General features: G+C 37.2%; 1 protein-coding gene across 5 annotated transcripts in view; it reads right to left on the reverse strand.

Moving 5' to 3' along the window:
* Positions 1-266: 266 nt before the first annotated feature.
* PPP1R21 (protein phosphatase 1 regulatory subunit 21) overlaps positions 267-16,752 on the reverse strand; it is a 36,219-nt gene continuing 19,733 nt past the window's right edge. For 4 of the 5 annotated variants that reach the window (XM_017837841.1, XM_017837845.1, XM_017837844.1 and 1 more), the window contains 13 exons: positions 16,363-16,464; positions 16,199-16,287; positions 15,208-15,344; positions 14,097-14,189; positions 12,107-12,234; positions 11,577-11,729; positions 10,709-10,801; positions 9,238-9,465; positions 7,829-7,864; positions 6,530-6,646; positions 5,499-5,597; positions 3,316-3,444; positions 267-1,507 (listed from right to left, as the gene is read on the reverse strand). In XM_017837841.1, coding sequence (XP_017693330.1) covers positions 1,478-1,507; positions 3,316-3,444; positions 5,499-5,597; positions 6,530-6,646; positions 7,829-7,864; positions 9,238-9,465; positions 10,709-10,801; positions 11,577-11,729; positions 12,107-12,234; positions 14,097-14,189; positions 15,208-15,344; positions 16,199-16,287; positions 16,363-16,464 — 1,434 coding nt within the window. In that variant the 3' untranslated portion in view covers positions 267-1,477. The remainder of the gene's footprint in view (positions 1,508-3,315; positions 3,445-5,498; positions 5,598-6,529; positions 6,647-7,828; positions 7,865-9,237; positions 9,466-10,708; positions 10,802-11,576; positions 11,730-12,106; positions 12,235-14,096; positions 14,190-15,207; positions 15,345-16,198; positions 16,288-16,362; positions 16,465-16,752) is intronic. The other variant, XM_017837843.1, reaches the window with a different exon arrangement.

Raw genomic sequence — 16,752 nt, forward strand, 5'->3', positions numbered from 1 at the left:
TGCATTTCTAAAAGGAAAAAACAACAGAACAGTTCCACAGTGGTGATCAAGCAGACCAGGTGAGAAATGCTAATGTGGGCTCGATGTACTTTGCACAGAGCAGCATTAGGTACAGAAATGCAGCCTGGCTCAAAGAAAAGCACTATTAAGAGTAACTAGACCGATGTAATTACCTCAGCTCACCTCACCAGCAACAGCTGTTAACACCCCACCACAATATCACACCATGCAACCTGGGCACAGCCAGAATTAAGAAAAAAGTCAGGCTGGTTTCATGTAGTTGATTTTATTATTACATACTGATAATACATATCAACACTTTCGATATCGGAGTAAACCCTTACGGGACAAGTAAGTGCCATAATGCAAATTATGGAACAGAAGATCAGTGTAAAGTGTGGAGCAGCACAGCACCTGATTTTAAAAAAAACAAAACAAAAAACCCCAACCAACAAACCAATGCTGTGAAAACTCGTGGTATTAAACTTCACTTAAAAAAAAAAAAAAGTCTTAGGAGAGGCCTAAAGTTCACAAACTTCTGAAAACACAGGAAAAGCCATGTGCATCCCCTCAGTGAATCCATTAGGACTTAATTCCATTAACACCTTTTGCAAATTCAGTGTTTAAATCTTTCACATATTTTGTATTCTTCTTTGCTGTAAGAGAGCACAGTAAGGTGATCTATTCTACACATATTGTTTCACTCTTTTGGGGTAAATGACAATCACAGTTTCCTCTAGCTTTAAACAGCTGTTTCAACCAATATATATATACATATACGTGTAAACAAAATGTTACTGTAAGGGTTTAAAGCAGTTTCATAGAAGTATCCCAGTTCAGCTGTTTGTGCTCTTTACTTCAATATCCAAAGTGCCAAATGCAAGCAGAAAAAGTTTCCACTGTTGTAGTCTAAAATAATGATCCCGTTTACTTGTGTGAATTTGTAAAAATCCTTTCAAGCCACAACTCCAATTAATTCAAAAGGGCTGAGAATAGGAATAATACACTTACAGTAACTGCACAGCTTGCATGGCCAAAAAAAGTCTCAAAACTTAATTTTTAAACTGTTATTACCAAGTAATGGAATGTACACATATTGACAATGAAATGTGTAACTCAAAAATAGACAACTACTGCACGGATCCAAATTTGTTAATACATACATATATTTGAAAATATACAAAATCTGAAGTTATTACATGAAATCAAAACCTGGTTTTAAAAAGTGCACAGTAAAAACTGAAGGTAATTACTATATAAATTATCCACAGAGTGTGTATTTCCTGGTTTAGAGCCAGCATTAAGTTCTGTTTTATCTGTTACAAGTTCTAAATATTTTAAAGCCATTTACAGCACCAATTCAGTTTTTACTAGACCCAATACCAGCCTCTGCTTCCTGGAACAAACAGGTACTGGGTAATGAATGGTCACTATCTGCATCCTGTGCAGCAGCAGCTTCCAAAGACTCAGCCGTAAACTATCGACTTTTGTTCTTTTTAGAATTTCCCTGCAACAAGAAACAAGTGAACAGAACATGTAACTCAGATAAGAAAATTTTGACAGGTAACACACAAAACCTGATGTCTGATAATTTGTGCCTACAGCAAAGAAAGTACAGTCAAACTGAAAACAGACTACAGACTTTTAATAATGGCAGCTTGTAGCTGCTTGCTCTGAAAATCCCACTATTTCTATAAGTATAACAGAGGCAAATACCAGATATTTCAAATGAAGTAAGGTACTTCAACTGAAACCTGTGAAAGAGACATGTGAGGTATGTCCCAAGACACTCAGCTGTATTAACACCAATATTGTAAGGGCAGTGAAGGCAAGTCAAATCACAATTCACCTTTAAGTGTTATTTCAAATATATCCTATAAGAATAATTGCCTCAAATAGAAAAATCAATCCCCCATCCTACAGCTTTTCTCCAAAACATATTTTAATTTGGTCTGTGCAGATTACTCGTGGTTTAAGAAAGAAATTGTTCCACAGCTAACCAACTCACATTTGACTTGCAATAGTTCCACAAAGCAAACATGTAGCTTAAAATAAACTTTATTGCAATAGTTACTTGCTGGCAATTCTTCACCTTTCTATTTCCTTAAGATAAAATTTGTTTTTAATCTAACCAACAACTCTCTCCAAGTGATAAAGGTTTTAACTGCATCATTTTGATTTCAACTGAATCGCCTTCTACATTGGGTAACATCTGAAAACCCGTGCGGCTTCTGTTGTGAGATTCTGAGGTACTTCCTTACAGACAGAGTACCACTTCAAGTCCTAAAAGTATGGCAAGTGAAAAATTCCAGAAAACGTTCTATAAAAACATGAAGTGCTACGGTCAGTGTGCAGCCAAGAGCTTTCTTCGAAAAACACAAGAGCTTATACACCCAGAAGTAATTTTAAAGAATACAGTGCCAAGTTAAAACACTTAGATATCTGAAGAAAAACATTTCTGTAAAAGGAGGGGGAAGAGCTTACTCTAAAAAAACAAAAATCGCCATCTTGGGATCTTTAACCAAAACACAGATTTTTTTAATTAATTTTTTTAACCCTTCAGTAAAACCTGCTTCCATGCATTCCATGATTAAGGAGAATAATGGTAATTTATTCATTTCACAGCCAGACGAGTGAAGGGCAAAGGCCTTCACAACACCTGCCCATCCCTAGAAGCACCAGAGTAAGATATACCATGGTTTAATCACTGACTGCTCAAAACAACAGACTTCTATATTTTTCATCATTAAGATAAGTCAGAAATTTATTTCTGAGAAGTGGGCAGACTCCTTGCTTGGAAAAGGACTTAAGTGTGCACTTCAAGCTCACAGAAGAATGTAAGTAGTAACTTTCTCATTCCTCCATGAGAGACAGACAAGCTGGAATATGGAAATAAAACAGAGAAAGAGATCAGCTGCCGAGAACAGAGTGTGCTGTGACCAACAGGGGTGCAGAAGGGCTGCTCCTACCCAGAAGTTAATCATAACCACCTGATATCACCAGCTGGATTTACAAATAGTTCTATTTTCACCACATTTAAACAAAAAAAGGTGCTGATCTGCCATCGGAGGGTACACTTTGAAAGCCTAATGTGAAGCAGTGACACAAAGAGTTTGTTCTTTCCCACATGTATGTTTTGCAAGAATTTTTTCTTCACTGCAAAGTGCAGGAGCAGGTTTGGAGTTTCCTTTCCACTTGGCTGAGAGTGAGAACTATAGCTTGAGAACTGGATAGTTAAAAGGGCAGCACTGCAGGAACACCAAATGCAACCTCCAAAATGCAACCAGTGCCTAAGGCCAGCACCTGCCAACTTACCTTACTAGCCATCTTTAGAGTATCAATTTCTTCCCTTTGTTTAGTTAAGGTTTCATTCATGCTGCAGAGATGGTCACTCATCATACTTAACTGATCCTCATAACTTCTCTTTGTCGTCATCAATTCATCCTAAGGGAAAAATAACACAACCAGAAGCCTTTGCTCAATATTAGTGACAACTGGCAAAGCAGCCAACTTCTACCTCCACTTGTGATGCTGAATGTGTGCAATTCAGCTAAAAAAACAATTGCTTTATCAAAGAAAGTCAATAACTATTTTTCTTTTACCTGAAGTCTCATGCATGGTTTATTCCCCTTATTTTTGTGCCGTTTCTGTTAGATTTTCCCCCCCGTTTTTTATGGCTTACATAAAAGAGTAACAGCCAAGTTTTCCAACATTGCCTCCAGCCAGGAAACAAGTAACATTTATAGGGTTAAAGCACGGCCTGGACATGAACACACATGGCATACAAAGCTGAAGGAATCCACATGCAGTTACAGAGCTATGATCTCCCTTGGATTAGAGAGACGTGGGGGATGGTGTGCATGACTAGAACACAGCAGTGACGGGATACACACACTTTAGGGAAGACAGGATAGGATGGAAGAAATCATGCTTTATGTGAAGGAGTGTCTTGAAGACAATTAAGATCTCAGAAGTAGGGATTACAGGATAACAACAGGGTGATATGGCAGGCATCTGCTACAAGCAGATAAAAACCTCTCATCCACAGCCCCTGATCCTCATTAGGGATTTTAACTACTCTGACATCTCCTGGAAGGGCAGCAAGGTGGAACACAAGCAACTCAGGAGTTGTCTTGAGTGTGGCAAAGAACTTCTTGATACCAGTGATCAACAGGACTAAGATATGATCTCTGCTGGACCTGTTACTCACAAATAAGGAAAAGCTGGTCAGGGATGTGAAAGCCAATGGTGGCCTTGGCTGCAGCAACCATGAGTTAGTGGAATTTAAGATCCTGAGGGAAGCAAGCAAGATGAATAGCAGAATTACAGCAACTCTAGATTTAAGAAGAGTAGATTTGGGCTTTTTTCAATGTCTGCTTGATAAGTTCCCAGGTAAAACTGCCCTGGAAGTTACAAGGGCCCAGGAAAGCTGAATGATCAAGGACAGAGCAAGGAACAGTCCAACGCTTAAGAAATGGAATGACTGCGGCACAAGGCCAGCATGGCTGTACAGGAAATATCCCATTCAACAGCTTGACCTGAACTCTCTCTGCTCTGACCAAAGGAGGGGACCAAGTGACCTTCAGAGAACTCTTCCAACCTAAACAGGTCTATGATTCAATACTATGCAGACTACTAAACATACAAACACCATGCCTGCTATCTTTTTTTAGGAAGTTTAATATGTACTCGGAGATTAACATCCCATGCCCAGTTGGATTTTGATTGTGGAATTTCTTGGAGGAAGAAATCACAAGAGTGTTTAAAGGAATTGTTCATGGATACAACTGTTCAAAGTTTATAACATTATGTTCACTGCCTGTATGGAGCAATTTCAATACCCACCATCACAGACAGGTGAGCAATAAAGTTATGAACTATATGTAAAGAAAACATGAAGGAATTTAGGAACCGAGTATTTATATATATACTTTATTTAATATTGGCTCCTTTCTCAGCTGTGTGGAGGGGAAGGACAAACGGACAGGACATCCACAAGATCTGGCATAAAAGTCAACTATTGTTAACAACAGCTTCTTAAAAATTAGCCCAAAGTTATCATTGCTTAAGATATCTATCTATCTCAAAAAGAAAAAAAAAATTCAACCTGGCATCTTTTAAAACTTTCAGGCCCAGGTGCAAGAAAGGATTAAGAATTCCTTGTATAATCTGAAAGTTGTCACACAACCACAGCTTTTGACATTAAAACTCCCTCATTTTCATGAAAATCCTTTACATCAAATGCGCTAAAACACGGGCCTGGCTACTACAGCCTTTTCCTTGCAAGGATGTTCCACTTCAACTTTATATCTGGGATTTAAAATGTATCACTTAAGGCTCTTCTCTACATACCATTAGAGATTTTACATCCCATAACTAAGAACCTACTAATGGCATGGCCATGCTAGATGGCTGTAATTTTTCTCCTCCAACTTCAGCTCACACATGATTACAAAAAGCATCTATTGCATTATTACATTATATAACAATACACTTGCCTGTAATCTGCTGATGTTTTGACTGGCTGCCTTCAACTCTTCCGTGAGCGATTCCTTGGACTTCTCTGCTAAGGACAGTCTTTTGGCAAGTGCTCGACACTATCAAGAGGAACAGGATAGGGATGGGAGAGGGAAGGAAACTTAGTTCCAGAGTATTGGAAATACTGCGCCTTGTGGCATTTTTAGGTGACTACTTCGATTTTTCCATCTTTCTGTAACATTTAGATTTCAAGAAACTTAATCAGAGCTTCTGCACATTTTTAAATGCAAAGGTAGTGTAATAGTTAACATGAAATGTTTCACTTTACAGAATTACCATATTGCCAATCCTCTAAATATCATATTTTTCCCATAATTGCTAGGAAATTTTTCATAAGTAAAAATGCAACACAAACAACTCACTTCATACCTTGATCAAATATGACAGGAAAGATGGCTCCTCCACTCTACCATTAAAAAATATTTTAGATGATTTGTTCTGTTAACCTGGAGTCTTGTTATATTCCACATCAGTTAATTACACAAATCAAAACAGCCACTGCTTTCAAAAAAAGTTACCTTACAATTCTAAATGAAAACAGGAAACTATGGATACAATGAATAATTTTGTTAATTCTTGAAGTATAACTTATGTCTAAGAACCAATTTTCTCTGAAGAGAGTTGCTTTCATCACTTCATGATACACTCATACATTTTTGAATGACATCACCATCACCTTAAAATTAAGTCCAAACTATCTAGGTAACTAAAACCAGCTACTTCAGCTTACATGAACAAATCTATACATGATACACATTATACTTCTTAATACCCCCAAGACAAGGCTACCAAAGAATTTATTTTAAAAAAGTCGCTCTACAGTATCCATTTTCATGCATACTAGCCCACAGTCAAAAAATAAAATACTCCAGGAACAGATTTTTAAAAACACTATGCTCCATATATTTAAACTCACTATCGTAGCACTTGCCTGGGGAAAGCTGAAAAAGAGATTTACTGTTTTCAGCAGAGCCACTGCCTGCATGCTCACCTCAGCATGAAAGTGCACTGATTTGCTGTCAGCAAGCTGCAGATGAGAGGTAAGTTCTGCTATCCTTGCCATATAGTGGGTTTTTATCAGGTCTTCACGAGACTCAACATCTGGAGCCTGGCAAAGCAAAAATTTAAGCAGACAGTATTTAAGTTTAACAGACTGAACACTTGCATCACAACATTGCCTCTATACAGACTTCTCCCCTCCTGAGGCCTGGCTGCCCTACCCGAAAGTATTAAATTGCCCAAACACAAGAGACAGATAACAGCAGGTCACACTGCAACTTGCCACTCTGATGGTGACTCTTAACATCAAACTTCCCTGAAGGACAAAGAGCTGACTGGAGAGGTAAGAATTTAGCTTGATTTAACATGTCTGATGAAGACGAAAATCCACTGCAGAAGTGCTTTCACCCACGTAAAAACATTCTATCTTTTCCCGACAAGGAAGAATTCCTTGACATCACTAAATTTCAGCAGCTCACAAAAGTCAAAACTATTTCTAATGCTGCATGTTCCCGAAGTTTCTTTAGACATGTGAATTTTAAAAAGAAAAGAAAAAATAAAGAAGCCAAACAACTTGCTAGTTAACTATAAGTTAACTGTATAAGTAGCCCGCTGGAGGCAGCTTTCACATGATCTGTCATTACCTTCAAGTCTGGCACTATGCTGAAGCTTTTAAGAGCTTGTATGAGTTATTCCCTGGCCCCCTAACCCTTTTTAATCACAGCTTCAGAAGAAAAGGAAGCATAAACTGAAACACATATCACTTCCTTCAGCATCAGAAAAGGGAAAGCACTGAATCTTATTCTGCGGAGTTCCTGTTGGGACAAGTGTTACATTATAGCAGTGCTAAATAAAGTGAGAGCAGGTTCCAAGTTTCTTTCAGTATGACCGCTGGTTTGGGATAGCCTGTACACTAAGCACTACAGTCAGGGACTTATTAGCAGCTTGAGCCCTTCCTCAAGAGATAAGAATGGAGGCTTGGAATGCATTGTGGGCTACTGAAGCACAAACAGACCAATGCTTTCCTCAAATTACAGATAACAGACCTGGATCACAGCTCTCACTGCTTCAAAATGCTTAAATGGGTAAAATAAGAGTTCACTAACAGAAGAAAAAAATTAAGAAATACATGGATTTCAGAAATTTGACTATATAATATATAGAGACTACCCAGGTGACTCGTGCCATTATATGACACTATTCTTGGTAATTAGACCTCTGGAGTAAGTTTAACAGCATCAGAATTGAAGTACTTAGCAGATGTACTTTGATAATGCTTAAAACAGATTACCTTTTCATTATCAGTAGTTATAGTCAACATTCCAATCTAGAACAAGGAAGAAAATACACTTAATGAGGACTGCAAAAATAGATACCATAACTGCAAGTCATTATGGTTTCAGTCAAAGAAGAACTTTAAATTTAAAAATCCTTGCAGCAGTTCAAACTGAAACAAATTTAAGTATTTCCACCTGTAACATAAACAAGAGTGATTACATGGATGCCTTGAACAGAATTAAAGCTGACACCAACTCTCCAAATATATCCCCTGCCTTGCTGTGCACAGAGGAAAAGGCAATAAAAGCAACAAGATGCAGCTGGGCTTGTATGATTATGCAACTGCTTGATCATATGAAACTAATTCAGAGGTACTTTAGTGCTTTGAAACGTTACTTGTCTTATTTAAGAGCAAGGAAAGACGACTTGGATTTACTGAGTACCTTCCGAATTCCTTCCTTTCCACTTAGACAAAACTCTACAAGAGGGGTGTATGCCAATAACTAGTTTCATGGAAGAATATCTTCACAGAGAATCAAAGGGTTTTTTTCCTCTCCATCTCAACAGGACTAGAGATTGAGGTTTATGGGAAATATTTATACGATATGTTGACCCATAATTTATGTTAAGCATTGTGCCTGGAAAAATTCTCCTCAAACTCCTAACGATTCAAATAGAGGATCAAAAAGTTAAGGTGCCAGTTTACTTCAAAACTGAGGACTTCAAAACAATCCACTGATTATTTCTTCCTGGAGTGGGACAGTGGGGAGTTAAAAAAAAAAAAAAAATTCTGTTGAATGCTGAGCTGAGTAGTTTGATTATTTCTTACAGATGACATTCCTGCTAATACCACTTCAGAAGTGGTAATTCAAGGGAACAGCCAACCCATTTTAAATACTTGTAGTAAACAGGAAAAAGCCATTTCCCAACACAGAAGAGCAAGGACCGAATCCATGCTACATCCAAAAGCAATTGCTGAACCCCAACTGACATGTAGTAAATCTTATAACCCATTTACAAACACTAGTTACCTACTTTCATTTGCTTTAACATACCTAGAGATGAATAAAAGTATTGGAAACTCAGAGCCAACCTGAGATATGTACCAATTGCAAGGCTTCCCAGCTACTGAGTCAGAAAAATCTAGAGGTTAAGCACCTAATATTTCCCCCTCAGTCACACAAGTACAGAGCTACAAAAATATCTCTATGACAGTTATAACAGCGAACAAAGTCTCAAAATGCAAGAAGTTCCAAACTCTGCAGAAAGTATTCACAGGCAGCTCTGCAAACACAAGGACCCCAAGCATGAATGCTCTTCAACACAATCAAAAGGCTTTCATTATTAGTGTTCCACTGATCAAAGAGCACTACTCCTAAAGAAAGTGGATTTTTCTCTACTGAAGTAAAAAAGGTCACTTACCAGACTAGTACTCTTAATGGGTTCCCTCTTTTCTGTGGTTTCCTTCTTTTGTTCTGTTACATTTGGCAAAGTGGAATGCTCCTGCATAGTTTCAGTTAAATTTCCACTAAGAGAGTTCTTCAGTTTCTGGTTTTCTTTCTCTAGCTTTATTTTAGCTAGCTGGGCCTCCAACATCCAGTGCTCTTTTTCTTGTTCAAGTTTTGCAATTTTCTCCAAACTCTGTTGAACCTTTAGGAGGGAAAGTTTACAGTCCAGGTTATTGAACCCAAGGGGAAAAAAGCCACACACAGGAAATGTTTGAGGACAGTATTATTTTAAACCATTACATAAGTGAGCTAACAAAGAGTGCAGCAGGTAAACAACTACTGTTTCGAGCTGTACAAGTAACTACGGTCCACTGTCAAAAATGACCATGTTTTTAATTAGTTTGAAACTTGTGTCACAAAGTTATAGCTCATAAAACTGGCAGCATTGTATGAGGTGAAAAAATCAAAGCAGGGAAGAATTTTATAAAAACTTGAAAGATGTGTACCTGGCACCAGCATTATAATTTTCTACTCTAGAAAGACAAACTCTCCCCTCCAGCTGCACCACCTCACCCAGACAGAACCACCCACTTTGTCTAGTTAAGAAAACAACCGTGGAACAGAACATATCCAATCACTCCACACATTTGTGCTGAAATTTATTTCACCCCTACTAACACAGTTTGAGTACTAGCCACTACAAAAACAAACTCACAAAAAAACCCAAACCAAACTAACTAACAAACAAGAAAACAACTCCAACAAAACACAGAAAAGAAAAACCAAAACAACAAAAAAACCCACATACACACCAAAGTATTTTTCTTAAAGTTCAATGACAATGAGTCAAGCACAGTCTGAGCATTCAAGCTAATAAAGAAGTTTCAGTATTAATCAGTCAGTCTCATTCATATGAGGAGATGGGCAAACTGTGTAGGCCTTTTAAATACCATGTAACCTTCCCCTGTTTCAGCTTCCAGAAAAAAAATAAAAATATATATATATATGCACACTGGAAGACAGAAACTGGATTCTATTACTCTAACTGAATAGAAAAATCATTGTTCTTAACCAGTACTAATAAATCCTGCACAGTCCAAAAAAAAGGACTCAAAACAAATTAATCCTTCAGTACGCCTTATTTTTGTCTTTATTTTGCATTTATTTGAATAACTAAAGATTGTTTGACTTCTTGTACTTACAAATAAAGCTATCAATGGCATAATCCTGTCTTTTATAACTACATGTACATTCTGCAGGTACAGGAGATAATCCAGCCTGACAAGGGTAAGCTTTACTTTCAAAACTCTACAATACATCTACAGGCTAATTTTAAGCTTCAATACATGCATGACCACAGACATAAAATATGTGGAGACTATTTGATATTACTTTTCTCCTACAAAATACATTATCATACATTAGTAAAATTTATACCAGAATACCTGTTGTGCAAGACCTTCTCTACTTTCCGTAGAACTCAGGAGAACTCTGCGATTGGCTAAAGCCTCTTCATAAGGCACTGAATCTGCACAAGGCTGTAGAAGAACAAAAGAAACCTCAAAACATGTTACACAGTAGATCAGAATACATATTCTACATTTATTTTCTTACTGCCTTCTTTACTTCATAGTAAAGGGAAGAAAAACCATGTTCCAAGTGCTTACCAGCCATTGGGAAAAAATGGTTTGAGCTCACAAGAAATACTGCCCCAAAAGGTGCAGTTGTTTAAAGCACTCAGAAAACTCAAAGTGTTTAATTAATCATCAAATACATCTTTACAGACATTGCAGTAAAGTGATTTACTAACAACTGTTAAGCACACCATCACTTAATTGTTAATTTTAACAGAGACAACAGAGAGATCTGGCAGCATTCAATCCTTTGGTTCAGCACATTTTTTCCAGTGCTCCTCCTTTTCAGCTGCCTTTTTTTTCTCCCTGTTGCTCTCCACTCTGTTCCAGTGAATGCAAGTGTAAGAATATGATATCATTTGCTCCACATTCGTGGTGGATACGGGAGGAAAATTAAATAAGCAGCTACCCTCTTCTCCTTGGAGTCTTGGCATAGAAATAATTAGTGGAAATGGGTAATGGCAGAATTGGCACATACCCTCTGTTGTGAGGGCAACTATGCTCTCTAGTTTTCAACAGCATTATTGCTCTAAGCATTCCATTCCCTTAGCCAAAAATTCTCATTCAGAGAATCTAATCCATTCCAAATACTGAAAATCCTTAGTTTGTATTCTCTGTGGCATAACCAAGTATCAACAGAACTGCACTTTCTCTGTGCAAGCACAGTAGCTGAACAAACCTTCTTCAAAGACTTCATGTAAGCAGCTGCCTTTTTCTTGTACTGCAGCATACACTCAGCTGAGAGAGGGCTGATGAACTCTGTTCCTCCTTTAGGGCCATAGCTCAATGAAGCAGTGAAGTGATCCAAGTTGTTGCTGAAGAACGAGGCGATCTACACAGATCAAGAGAAGTCACTTTTTGAATTAAGTTGACCAGAAAGATTCATCAGAGCAATTACTCTTTCAAAAGACAAGTATTCAGTCAAACTGGATTTCACAACAAGAATTTGAAACAAGCCACAGGCCCTTCCACATAACCTAGACCTTACTAACACAAAGCATCCTCTTCACAGTACCCACTCTTAACCCTCATTTATGAGGGGGTTTTTAACTCATAGCCTGAAAATACCTTAAGAACAAACCTGATACTATAGATTATTAATATCAGAGGCACACACAGATTTTTCAAATCATTCAACTAAAGATTACTTCTTTTTCTTAAAAATCTGCACAACTTAGGGCATTACACTGAAATCATAATATCCAGTACCTTGCCTGCTCCATTTGTTAAAGCCGCAACAGAGGATAAAATACAGTCATTTGTAGTTATGAGTTTCTGTGTGGCAGTTGGAACATCTTGTTCTAAAGTAGCTTTCTGACTGTAGTGTTTGGAAATATCTGGAAAAGGAAAAAAAAAAAATCACATTTATGTCAAATTACAATTCTGGTTTATTTCAGCAACCATTTTCAAATTCAGCTTTCGACCTCAGGCTTCAAACACTTCTCCCCTCTCTAAGTTGTATAAAAGTTTAGTCTGGCTACTCTTAGTTCTTCAGTATGGTGCCTTAGACAACTGTCTGTGATCATAAGGAACAGACATTATGGCTGTTACACAAGGCAGAATAAAGGTGTATATTTAAGTGTACTCTGTGTTCCAAAACTCAGAGCTATACAGGGGATTCAAGCTCACACTGACCTAGTGTTTCATCTCACAAATACACTTTTCATTTCCATGTGTTTACATCAGGACACTCAAAAGGAGAATTTTTTGTCACGCTCAATATCCAGGTGTTAAGCTCACATAATTTCTAAAGGAAGAGTATTTTAATTCTGTCAGAGCAAATCTAAAAGACTATCAGAAGTTTAGAATGTTACTTTCTAATATTCTTTCAGGTAAAATTAACAGAACAGTCTTCAAGGGGGAGCCAGGTGCGGGAGCACAGGGAGGAACACACAGAACCTTTTTGAAGTCATTCACAATAACATCTAGGTATGTTGTTTGATTTCAACAGCACCAAAATTTAAAAAGAATCAAGTCTTTATTACACAAGAGCAAACATTCCCTACTTGCCCTAATTAAAAAAAAAAAAAAAAAAAAGTAATTGTTTGATAGATGAACATTTTGCAGCTATTTTACAATGAAGTACTACTGGTACAGAACGAAGAAGTCCCAGCTCATCAACACCACAAGTTATAATCTTAGGCAAGCTTAAGCAGTTGGAAATTAGTTTGGATCAAGAAAGAAGAGAGAAGTGACAAATCAAGCATTCTGGAGTGTGGGAGTGCAAAATGTTAAGCACAACATTTCTGTGGACAGCTAATGAATTCTACTGACAGTTTTCTTCAGTACTTCTATTTTCCTTATTTCTTTTAAAGTGTAAGTTGGGTTGATTTTACATTGCAGTAAACATACTAAGAAGTAGAAAGTATTTATCAATAAACTTATCTATTCTCTAAAACTCTTGGTTTGAGGTATAATCTTTAATATAATTTTTTTTTAACAAGGACTCTGCAGAATGGAGCCATGCTATTGATGTTATTATTAAAAAAAATTTGCTTAAAATTACAAAAGCTTAATGTTTAAACAGCTGACTAGGAATAAAACAGCTCATCTGTAGGGATTATTTTCTCCCTGGGAACAGTTACATGGTACAGAAATTCTAGGACATACAGAAACATCAGTTTTTTAAAACTGTGAGTTTTAACCAAACATCACTTCACTGAAAACATATCTATGTTCTTCTGATAAAAGGAAGGTAAGCCATTTTTCAAGAGGAAATTAAGTTTCAAAAAGAACCCAGACTTCTTTGTAAGCTTTGGTAATATATTCATGTTAAAAATAGTAACCAACCTAAAAATAGTAAGGAAAAATTCCACTTTGAAGACAGGTACTAGGTCAACGGTATGTAAGCAGGGGAAAATATGTACCTTTAATAGCATTCCAATCTGTATGCTTGTTTCAATAGAGCAATGAAATTCAGAAAGTAAAGTGATACTGCTCAGAAAGATGTGGTGAGCCACAATTAAATAATCCAGCAACTTCAACTAACAAAGCTAACAGAACGGAGGAATGAAAACCACACATGAATGTTTGAAACAAGTGGTTAGTAGGTTTAGTTTCTCATCTTCACTTTTAAAGGCAAAACAAACCAGATTTATCACATATTATACATTCAATATTGTTACAGAGAGAGTACATCTGTGCTATGTTAAACAGAAAGAAGTAGAGCTGAAACATAACAACATTCCTGTACTCTCACCTTTTAAAACGTCATGAAATCCATGAAGACTTGCAGCAATGTTTGTAAACACAAAGTTATAATTTGTCCTAAGTAGTCCTTCTGGTTTTGTACCTAAGAGTGCCACATAAAAAGGAAAAGAAAACCACAACACCAAGATTTGACGATGAATGAAAAGAGCCACCTCTGAACATAATTCCATTTCCACCTACTAGAACCATTTGCATAGAGCGTGAGTCATAACAGATTCATTTACTTAAATTTCCCCTTCATTATCAAATGTATATATACATATATATATAAAATTTTGCCAGAGTAGACAGGTAAAAGACTTTCCAGTTCCCTAAGTTTTATTCATATTTTACAAATATCAATTGGTTTGGTCTCAAAAACCACTTACACATGCAGAAATACTTACATGTTCACTGCTGTAGGAAGGAGCATCTGGGCTCTTCTAAAGAGTGCAGACTGAAACAACCTGAAGCTACACAATAACCATTTCCTCTTGTTATTTACAGGATGCATTTGGAGATAGTTTCCCCATATATATAGAAGTTTTATCTGATTTTATTTAGTCATTACCATGACAGTTGTAATAATCTTATGAACAGGAGGGCTTGGAAGTGATGATTAGTAATAAAATGTAGTTTATTAACAATTTCCTAATTAAAGGATGACAAAAGACACACTGTCAATCACACTATAAAAACCCAGAGTCATTTCTTCTCCTCTACAGCTAACTATGACTATCTAAAATCTGGTACGTGTGACTGCTTGGTAATTTCCAGGCCTGCACCATGCCCACGTCTGTCCAGAAGGAGGAGTGTGGAGCATGAAACACTCTACTGCACACTCAGTTTCCCAGCCTGGATAAAAGAGGCTCATGACAGAGCACACTGCAGAACTCACTGGCCCAGAGTTCAGACTGCACCAAACGAGCAGCATTCATATTGTTTTCTTCTATCATAGACGTGGCATTTGGTGTCTGTGTGTACGGCTCAAAAAAAACTCAAACCAAACAAAAACAAAACAAGAAAAAACAAAACCAAAACAAACCCACCCAATACTGGTCCAAAAATAAAACCAGTACCTTCCAGTCAGTGTAACCAACCAAGCCAAAACTGACACTTACTCGGTAAGGCCAGAAGACTGACATACGTATGTAGCTTCTCAAAGACTGCAGTCAACCTTTTCATGTCTCTGTGTAGCTCCATATTTCTAGCTCTTAAAGCAGCTGTGCAAAGAGAAGACTCACACTCTTCTTCCAAACTAGGAATATATGAATTATTTTTTTTAAAAAACAAGCAATTATCTTAAAAAACAAGTTCACGAGTTTTGGAATAGATAAGTGTTCTCTACGTCCCCAGTCCAAAAGAACAAGAGACTAGGAATTTACTTTAGAATGGTTAACATAGCAGAGTGACTTAGCAATACATGAAAATTACTGTGTGCACCCCCACTCTTAGGCATTTTAGTCACAAGCCAGGAATGGTTTACGCTCACGGCAAGGAATTGACCGCATCTGTTTAAAGACTTTTTCCTCCACTAGATAAATTATTTTATCTTTTGCTTCCTAAGGAGCATGAGAACAGGTGTAAAGAAGACATAAATAAAGCTTTTTCTTCTTCTGTAGTCCAAACCCACTTTTTAAGCAGTTTTTTACATCTATAATTCACCTCCCTTCGACCAACTCAGGAACAAAGATTTTTCAAAGCAGAAGGGATGTGCATCTGGCCAAGTTCTACTGCATGTACTGAATGATAAATAATCCTCAGACAGGCTCAAGGCATTAACAATTTCAGTGTACCATACCTGAATAATATCAACGCTACTGAATAACATTAAGAAACACTAATGAAAGCTGCACAGATTTTTTAAAGTCTCATCTGGAAGGGGGGGAAAAGAGCCTTAAAATACATAGGTTTAGCTCTAGCACCTTAAAAGAAAGATGCCTAACCTCAAGGCTCAGAAACCAGCATTTAAAAAAAAGAAAAAAAAAGTTCTGCCCTTTAAGCCAGAGTGTTTTTTAAGGGTTGACTTAAATATTAAGTTGTAGGTGTTGACAATGCTGCATACCTGACACTTACTGCACCTTTAAATGAGATCTATCAAATCAAAAGTACCTTTTTAACTGATAAGGAAGAATCTTTCTTAAAAAGCACAAGTAGGAAGCTAAATGTTCTGAGAAGGCCTTCAATTTCACTGTTGTTTCCTGAAAGGAAAAACAACATATAAGTGGTTTTGCTCTGTAAAAATATTTTTCAATACTAAAAGTAAGAAATCTTACCAGGACTGTCACAGTATCCTCCGTGATGCTCTCGAACAAGTGCAGCATTCCTTCCTCCAGAGGGCGAACGTACGAAGCGTTTTCATGGAGGTATTGTGAGAACTGAGAACAGAGAGATTTTAAAATGGTGCTTGTTGAAGGCTCTTGTAAAATCTTTCCAAGTTAACAACTGAACGGTCCATTTTAGCAAAGCACCTGTCATCTTAAACGATGCCCAAGATGTCATTAATAAGATATAACAATCATGTGATGTACAGCAACCACTTCTACAGGACACACAAACATACCCTGAGGGAAAGTGAGAAGTAGTGGCAGTCCAGGCAAAACCACATCTAGGGCTTTGCCACTGCACCCTATCCCATTTTAATTGCCATGCACAGCACACCAAGC

This window comes from Lepidothrix coronata, unplaced genomic scaffold (genome assembly GCF_001604755.1).
Source record: "Lepidothrix coronata isolate B3197 unplaced genomic scaffold, Lepidothrix_coronata-1.0 Scaffold313, whole genome shotgun sequence".
Taxonomy (NCBI): domain Eukaryota; kingdom Metazoa; phylum Chordata; class Aves; order Passeriformes; family Pipridae; genus Lepidothrix; species Lepidothrix coronata.